Source organism: Limulus polyphemus, unplaced genomic scaffold, assembly GCF_000517525.1.
Source record: "Limulus polyphemus unplaced genomic scaffold, Limulus_polyphemus-2.1.2 Scaffold1803, whole genome shotgun sequence".
Taxonomy (NCBI): Eukaryota; Metazoa; Arthropoda; class Merostomata; order Xiphosura; family Limulidae; genus Limulus; species Limulus polyphemus.
The window spans coordinates 222,852-233,048 of NW_013667413.1; the positions used below are offsets into that span (position 1 = coordinate 222,852).

Genomic DNA, 10,197 nt, shown 5'->3' on the forward strand with positions numbered 1-10,197 from the left:
CTTAACTACTTTTATAAACACACGCTATAATTCACAGCGATGCACACACTGAACTCAATTATCCTATCTTCAATCTATCTCCGGCTTATATACTAAAAAAGAGGGCGTCTAGCAAACGCTGGGACATTCATGAGGCTCCCCGATCCTTCTAGAAACTCCAGCGCATGCTCCCAGCGTCGCGTGACTTCCGCTGTCGTAATACATCATTATTTTTGTTACCATTATCGTCTTTAATCCATTTTTATTTTTTGTTATCGAATTTTTTTCATCACTTCCTATCACCATTATTATTTGTCATCCAGAATGTTTTTCTCCACCATTACCTGTCTTTATTTCTTTCTACCATTAATATCTGTCATCTATCACATTCTAATATTATTTATCATCGTTCTTATATCTCGTTACCGTTATTTAATTGTCATCCATCTTATTTTTGTAACCATTATTATCCGTCATTTGATATATTTCTTCGTAACCAATATTAGTCCCCCGGTGAGACAGTGATAAGTTTACAGACTTACAATGCTAAAATCTGGGATTTAATTCTCCGTAGTGGACGCAGCAGATAGCCCAATGTGGCTTTACTAAAAAAATAATAATAATAATAAAACAGACAGCACCAATATTATTTATTATTCATCATATTTTTGTCATAATTATTATTTTTCATCCATCTTATTTCTTGTCAGAGTTATGACGCATCCTCTATCATATTTCGGAAATTTGTCAGCATTATATTATCTGCCATTCATCATTATGTTTTCACCGTTATTATCTCATCCATCATACTTAATTTATTGTCATTATTGCTATCCACCATTCTTCATATTTTTTCATCATTGTTTCTTGTTACCATTATTTTCTAACTTTCATCATATTTCTCTTCATAATTATTTTGTGTTATCCAACATAATTTCTTCCATTATAATTACATTCTTTCATCAAACACCATTATTATTATTACTTGTCATCCGACATACCTTTTCAAAATTCATTATCACGTTTGCAAATAAGGGCCATTCTCATGTACAAACATTTTTTGTATTGTTAGGATATGTATTTCTATTATAAATGTATTGTTGTAATGGTCTCTGTCGTTAGACGGATTCTTTTTTGATTATTTAATCGGTAAAAATAATGCAAACTCCAGTTTACTTAATCATATTAATGATAGCAAAGGCGATTTATTTCTTTGACTGTAACGTATGTGCAAGTACATTCTTCAAGCTACAATCTAACTCACAAGTAAAACTAAACAGTTACCTACTTTCAAACTTAGAGTGCTGAACTACTAACTAATTCGCTGTGTTGCTAAATCACTCACTCTAGTTTTATGGAATATTTGTTCGCCAGATCTCACTGAAGTTAAAGGTGTACGTCAAATCTAATCATTCAGCTAATTTCTAAGGCTGCATGTCATCACTACGTCATGCCAAAAACCTCTCTAGCAACACAATATAAAATACTAAAACATAGTTCATAACACTTCTCCCTTCCTGGATTGTGAAGCCCTTGCTAATAAACAGATGAAACAGTAAGTTATACTTAATATTCTGTAATTAATGTACAATTACCAACATTAATATTCCCACATTTAACAATACAATTATTGAATCAATACTGAAATATACCAAACACAAAGTACAATCGTAATTTCGATCAACAAGGCAGTATTTCTTTCTTTACTGATTCAATTAGTGTCTAAATTGTAATGTTCATCAAACCTTTTTTGTGTTGCGTAGCTTAAAGTACGAAAACTGTTTCGCCTTTTGTCCCCTATTGTCACTTGCTGTCGTCTTGTCACTTGTGGAGTTTTTTTTGTTTTTTTATCAATTGATGGCCAAGTAAATCCACTAATGGTTATATCTTTGATAGTCTGGAAGTTGTCTTGACAGGAACCTTACGCTTTTCAGTAGGTTGATTTAACTCTGGTGAAATCTTTGATGAAGATAAACAGTTCAATATTCTCATTTTGACGGCTGAAAGGGCGAGCATGTTTGGTGGCGGGGATTCTAACCAGCGACCCTCAGATTACGAGTCGAGTACCCTAATCACCAGGCCATGCCAGGCCTAGGTTGGAAGAAACCATGCAGTTACCAAGAGCTATATATGCTATCCAAGTGACTGGCCATGCTTGTTACAAATAGGTAGAGCTGTAACCTTTATATCACCTGAACAATCGTTGAATGACACTGCTGTCGACATCCTTACACAATGCAGCGTATAAGCAATGTTCCACTCAGGGGTAAACAGATATTATCTAGTTTCGAAAACAACAAAGGTAACTTGAAACAAGATCAACATATTGGTCTTCTTGGCTATGTTTTATGTGAAATCTGCACATATTGAGAACAAATAATAAATTCAGAATATATCTAATACTTTGAGAAGATAGAAACACATGATACATTCATATATCACAACAGTACAGTTCAAGCATAGTCTTAATTGGGTGGTGAGGTTGAACTGACCTGCTATGTTCTATAGCTTGATTAGGTAGTGATATAAATGGAGTAATCCAGGACAATTCCAGTCACCAGTTGCACAGCAATAGTAGTAAGCTAAGACAGTATTAGCAGGGTGGTAAATTTATGGTCTTCCTAGCAGTCAGCAAGGGGCCTTAACTTCCAGTCACTAGTGCCATATCATGGTAGCAAAGACAGTACTAGCAGATTAACAGAGGGAACACTTGCCCCCCCCCCTCTATCAGTCACCAGGGAGCCCAAAATTCCAGTCTCCAGTGGCACAGCGCCTTAGACTCCAGGGTTGTAACGGTTTCTATCACTGTGTGGGCAGTTTTTGATTATTCGGTAAAAATAATACAAAGTCCAGCCCACTTAATGATAGCAAAAACGCTTTATTTCATCAAATGTAACATACAAGTTCTACAAGCTACAGCCTACCTGACAGATAAAACTAAACAGTCACTTACTTACAAACTCTACTTTGTTGAAAGACATATGAAAGATTTATAGTGATAAGCTGACTTAATAAATAAGTCAATGCATGTCTATCTGGCTGACTTACTCTGGTGTTTTTATAGAATTTTTTTTTTACCAAATCTCATTAAAATTCGAGACATCATGTGAAATCTAGACACCCAGGAAATTTCTAGGCCTCACGTGTCACCACTATGTCATGCCAAATATCCCTCTAGCAACCGTATAAAACATCTAAATAAAAAATTAATATATGGTTCACAATTGTATATTAAGTGAAAGATAGCCTATATGATTTGAATAGCCCATAATTCATCAAGACTGTTAGTATCTATTATGCTAAGTTTATATTAGAGTATGCATTAATTAGACAAATTTGTGTTCTTGCTCTTCTTGTGTCAGCAATTAATTCTGCATTATAAGAAAGTTGGTATTAATATTATGTAACAATCTAATAGCTCAGAACTGTAATTTTATACACTGTAAGATAATTGATAATTGTATCATATGTGATACCTTAACAGCTCAAACTCCACTTTTACAACAGAAATTGCATTAAAAGAGAGGTTAATAAATATTTGGCATGACTAACTTTTTTATCGAAACATTTATGGACTGTACCTGTCTGTTAAGTTGAATACAATGTTTCAAACTGCCATCACAGATCTTCATCAGGTTAAATATCGTAAGTTATGGGATATAATATAAGAGGAAGGCATGGCTGTAAGTAGAAGTCGAGGAGCGTGGATATTCAAAAGTTCGAAATAATAATTTGAAACAAAAATTGATTTAAACGGCGACGAAAATAGCTGTAAACAAGGGCTCCGATGTAAGAAGGTAATAATGATGTTATAAAAGATAAGTTGGTGCTTGCTTTGAACAGCAATATTGTCTTTTGCGTTCTTTGAAAATAGAAGAAGACCATATTTGATTGAATTTTTAGCTGTAGGAGTAATCGAGTAGATTTCTCAAAATGACAAGAGATTCCATATAAAATGTATGGAGCAAATCTGAATTATATGAGTTTAATTGAGTTTGAAGAATGAAAGAGACAGGACACAGTGTGAAACAAAATGAAACTATCTTTAGTTAATGCATAAAAACAATTAAAAACTAGACGAGTGCGCAAGATATGTCACCTTTACTGGAGGTAAGAAGTGCTAGATCTTTAAAAACTGTAAGAACTGTTCCAGACCAAGAAAAACATAGCATTACATACACAAAACAATAATGGTATTTTTATCATGACGAGTGCACTACCCACGTGGCTGTTGGCCACTCCCATCGTAAAATAAGTGAGGTTACATTCTAAGAGCATCACCTGACTTGCCCGTGTAAAAGATCACTGTCCACTTCTACATAGGAAGTTCAACTTCGCAAAAAACTTTCCCACGAGAAAATGCTTGCAATACAAAAAGTAAATGATGCAGGATGATAGATAACTAGAGCAAAAAGAACTTAGTGATTTATTATGATAAACATTCTGTGTTCCAACCACATAACCTGCATGTATGAAAATTTTGAAAAGTTTTTTGTCAAGTGAGATTGGGTAGGAACATGTACTATGTCTGCACACCACAATATAATGACCTTTATACATCAGAGCCCTTGTTTACAGAAGAGTTCTTCATTGTTCGCTCCTATTTTGTTTCAAATTATCATCCTACACCTTTCAGGATTCCACATTCCCCAACTATCTGTCATATCTGCCTTGTGAACATGAAAATATTTGAGATAGATAAAGATAGGGATTTTACTTGTGAAGATCTCAGTGCAAGTAAAGTATAAATACTTAAGTGTATGACAAATATGTGTAGTTGTATTGTGTAACCAGCCTGATGTTACGTCAACCAAGCTGTTATATTTTTTATGGCCTAACCTATTTCTGTAGAATATATTACTGGTTGTATGATGGGGCTAGCCAGTAGTTCTCCCACGTTTTTATTATATATACCTTTAAATTTTCATAGAGAGAGTAACTAATAATTTATTACAATAACAAGTTTAGTCATTCTGCTATGGTAGGATGATCAAATAAGTGAATGTGCAGTAATATTTGAATAATTATATTAATAATTAATGATGACTAATCCATATTGTATATTTAGGTATTTCTATACATTAACTGATGATTTTTCATAATCATATAGAATTTTAAATAATTATTTCAAAATGTGTTTTTCTTAGGAAATATGAATGGGAGAAACATGGGACTTGTGCAGCTGTTATGCCTTATTTCAACTCTCAAAAAAAATACTTTAGTATGGTACTGAAACTAAAGATTCATTATGACTTGTTTAAGTGAGTACTGTACTCGTTTAACTTCTTTAAGAAATATTTGACTATGTTTAAATGCTATTATTTCAAACGTATACATCTCTCCTATTAGTAATGGTTATAAAATGTAAAACTGAAGGTTTATGGATTCAGTTAACTTTTCTTTTGAAAAATGTAATATCTTAAAGTAAAACTGACTATTCCTAGAGCAATTGGATATGTCTGCTGAATAATATATATATATCTGTTATAGAGTAATGCTGTATTTCTCTGAGTGTCTGAGTTTATGAGAATGAGCTAAAGAGACTGGACACAATGTAAAATACAAAACGCACAATTTATATTATAACAGAACACACCCACAAACACAATGTATATTCTCTTGCTCAGAAGATGGATTGTCACTTCTATTAGATTGGAAATATTCTCTGAGGCTGAGATAATCTAGCAGACCATTTAAATTCAATGTTCCTTACTGCAAAGATAATGTCAGATTTACCCAAGATAACTAGTGTTATGCACGTGACTGGTCGTTCTCATTCAAGTATAGGTGAGGCCATAATCTCGAGACACCACCTGACCAATCGCTGAAAGACACTGCTGCTGACATTTTTGCACAACGTGCAGCATTACAGTGATTCTACGCATGGACAGAACAGGTGTGTTCTTAATAGAATGGCAAGGAACAAAGGCAGCTGTAACAAAATTAACTTAATGACTTCCTTGACCATGTATTACATGAAATTGCACATACTTAGAATATCTGATAACTTTAGAATTCTACTATATTACTAAAAGAAGGTAGAAAATGCGTGGTATGTTTATATACTACAGAACAATGGCTTAAGAAAATGTTAAAAGTTTTGATTTGTGTTATTTTTTTTTTTGTTTTTTTGCAATGAATAACACAGAAAACTGTTAGCACATGTTTATGTAAATCTATTTTTCTATTCACATGTATATATATATATAAAACTTTGTAAATGGTGTATTATACGTTTTGCATATAATTTCTGGCTTATCAAAAGATATAAAGATATGCAAGTGTTTGTGAAAATTTATCATAAAGCTCAATTTTTTTGTTTAATTTGTTGGAAGAATTGTTCTTTCTTACACATTTCGTAAATTTATATCATAAAAATGATTCAAGTTTTAAGCTGAATACATTAAATTTTGTTCTCAATGGGTGATATTAATTGGTTTTTTTTCTATTGGTTAATTTAAGAATTATAATGAGGCCTGGTTTCTTTCTAACTGCCAACAATAATATGTAATTTATTCATTTGGAAAACTAATTGATACTGAGTTCATCTTTCTATATGCCCCTGTGAGTAGGATCAGTTAGAAATCATAGGTAGCAGTCAGAGTATAAAAATTCTTAAAAACCACTTAAAAGCCATATAATCATTTTTTGTTATTATATAGTACGCAGGTATACCATGCATTTATTACCTTCTTATTAATATAAGAATTTTTTAATGTTTTGTTTAGTCTGATTCTATGAGATTTGGTACAGAAAACCTTTGAGTTACTTTCGTTTTTGTTGTTCTCTAATACTTGCTGTGCCCTCAGAGCATATTGCTGCAACTTCACACATTGTGCTAGCAGGTCGACGACAACAGTCTTTCACTGGTCAAGTAAATGATATTTCGAGTTTACGACCTTAACTATGTTATATGAGAACAACCATTGATGCGAGTAGAACTAGCTATTATGGGTAAATTTGGAATTTCCTGTTTAATAAGATTAACACAGTTCTAATCGGTCATTACAGTGAACCGATGAATGGAAAGATAGCTTGAAGGAAGAATGCTTTTGGTCGATTCACAGATAACCTGTGAGAAGAATAACATTTTTCATTACACCTGAATTATTATCTTTAATGTTGTTTAAACTAAAACCAGCCATGGTTCCAAATAACCCCTATTAAGGTTCTAACAAACCTCTGTTACGGGGTTAGTTTAAAACAGGAAGTTGTTAGGTTGAAGACATATTATCTCAACAGTACTTTATAAATTCCGTGAAATGTCATGATGTGACTGTAGCATAAGAAAGGTACATCCTTTGTATTTTTCTCTGAATTAAATGCATTACTGAAAATGAGTGGGCTTTTTTATATTGTTATTATGAAAAAAAATTAAAACTAGCCCTATTCTCCCGTAATGAAATTGGCGTGATAGTAATAGGTTACTTTACTAACTGATTCCAGGTTTCTATTAGAGACTATTTGCTAACCGATTAACTGATTATTACAATACCTATCAAAACATGACACTTATGAGTGGAAAAAAGTTGGTGGTGGGTGCGGCCAGCCAGTTGCCTTCCCTCTTGTCAGCAGTTCAAAAAGAAGAAAGAAAAGGTTGGCCTAATATTGACAGATAGCTTTGTCATAACAAAGACAGGGCAAGCAGGTTTGGTAGCAATATTTTGATTACTTGGATAGTTGGAATAATCAAAAAGAGTGAGAATCGAAACACTCACTTCGGTTAATTGATTTAATTGTAATTTTGATTAATCAATCAGTTTACATAAAACAAATCAATGTAATCGATAACTGCCTGCTCTATATCTGATTATATAGTGTGATCAGTGTTGAAAACATTTTTGATAGTTTACTGCTTTTTTACTATTTACTAACCAAAACAATAAGCAAAGTTTAAAAACATGATAATTTATTTCAAAATTTCTCTTTGTTTCTGGATCTCAGTGGTTCATTCCTTATCAAACAATGTTACAGCTGAGCAATTAATTGTTATAATCTATTACTATAAGCATCAATTAGTGCCACATAAAATAAATGTTTAATCAAAAGTACAATTAAATCAATGCCATGAAAATATCAACTAATTGAAATTGGTACGTTTCCAATCATTACTGTTTTCGATTATTATAACTATCGAAATTATATGTGAAAATAATCGAACAATTGGATGTAATCGCTTAATGAGTCTTACTATCAATCGATTATCAAATTCCCCTAATCACCCAGCTCTAAACACTGTGCATTCATTCAACCAACCCTGTTAATGAACTGTGGGAAAGGTACATACAAAAATGTAGGCCATCACCTATAAAAGTTACAGCAGTATATTTGGACATAAAGTCAGTTGGCAAAACTGCTCTAATTTAACTATGTTCATTACAGAGGCAAGTATGAGTAGGGATTGTGTAGAAAAGCATGCCTTCGGGCCAAGAAATACGTTTCAGTACTATCATAAACAAATCTGCAGTTGCGAAATTTTAATCTAGCATTATCAAAATATTAAATTATCCTACATAACACAGCAAATACAAAAGGTTTTCAGCACCTTTAAACACTTACTTTTCTAAAGTTATTTATTTTTCATCTGTTAGTTGTAAATCGATGGTAAAAATATCCATCACGAGGCCTGAACATTTCTCTTCCATTATGACCTCTTACTTACTTAAGCCCATCATTCCTTTTGGAGCTTAGGCCATTGACGCCGCCTCACCAACCTCACTGGGCTATATTCTCCGGGTGTAACCCATCTTCTTTATGTTTGCTTCAATGTTGGATGTGGAGGTGAACTTCCATAGGGTTTGTCCAATCCAGCCACATTTTCTCCTCAGGATCTCTTTCTGTACAGTGTCTTGCCTGGATTTTTCCTATAAGTCAGTGTTACTGACTCTTTGTAACCAGTAAATGTGAAGTCTTGCATATACATCAGTTTGAGAACGTCTGGACAATCATTATTTTCCTTATCGTTGTACACATTTCTAATTAAACCGGGGTACTAAACTGCATTTGCATTGAACATGTAGATTTTGGTATATGTTGTAATTTCTCTTGAATTCCATCCAGACATTATTAAAAGTGAGGAAAGCTTCTCTAAATTTACCTATCTTTGCTGTCATGTCTTTGTCAGTGCCGTCATGCTTGTTGGTTGCGCTGTTCAGTAAGGAGGAGAAGTCTGTTCCTTCAAGTGGTATTGGTTTGTTACCTCGTGTTGATTTTGAGAGCCTTTGTTTTGCCCTTATAGATGATTAGTCCAATTTGAGGTGATATATTTTTCAAGCATGTTTTTCTCCTCCATCTGGTTGTGGTTGAGTGACAGGAGAGCCAGGTCATCGGCAGAATCCAGGTGTTATAGTTGTGTCCACTGGATGTATGCTGACTCCAATACAGTGAAATAATGGGAGGTTGTTGAGCTCTTAAACAAAATGTTGAATAGAAAGTACATGACTCATCAGATTCATTTATATATCAAACGACAGCTCAGCTCACTCATTCTGATTGGTATATTTTGATACTGTAACATCTGTTTCAAAACACAAACAAAACTTTAAAGCCACTTCTTAACGTTTATTATTCACATTTACTTGAATCAAACAAGCCATATTATTAAACTTTGTGATCCATATTTTGAAATTCTTAAGTTATTCTATATATACATCCATTTCATCACCAGAGAACCCGACAAACAAGATGTATTGGAACTGTAATCATACCACAATGTTATCCTGGCAACAGTGCACCTAACAACATAGCTACCTAGGGCCTAGCTGTCAGATATATTTTTTTCTAAATCTTTAATGCCTTTGTTACACTCTTTCATGGTTAAATAATGTCTCAGGTTATCAGGTAAGCCGTTTTTTGTACTATGAAAGGCAGACATGATCGTGGCTTGAGAGGTCATTTTTAGTGTTATGATTTTTAATTACTTTTCATCAATTATTAAATAAACAGTTGAAACTGTATTGTAAAAATACTATTTTCAAACTACTGAAACCAGTAGTGAGTTTTAATAATGGCTGGAGATGGCTTGAATGGGTAATGAAGAAAAACTTTAATATAAGTTTAACATAACAGCAAATGTACAACGTTTCGACAAAGTTTTTGATTATGACAAAATCATAATCAAAATCATGTCATAATCAAAACCCTTGTCGAAACGTTGTACATTTGCTGTTATGTTAAACTTATATTAAAGTTTTTCTTCATTACCCATTCAAGCCGTCT

At 33.1% G+C, this 10,197-nt stretch overlaps 1 protein-coding gene across 1 annotated transcript in view; it reads left to right on the top strand.

Moving 5' to 3' along the window:
- LOC106464989 (ribonuclease Oy-like) overlaps positions 1-10,197 on the top strand; it is a 38,893-nt gene that overhangs the window by 22,701 nt on the left and 5,995 nt on the right. Inside the window, exon 6 of the mRNA XM_013925179.2 lies at positions 5,127-5,240. Coding sequence (XP_013780633.1) covers positions 5,127-5,240 — 114 coding nt within the window. The remainder of the gene's footprint in view (positions 1-5,126; positions 5,241-10,197) is intronic.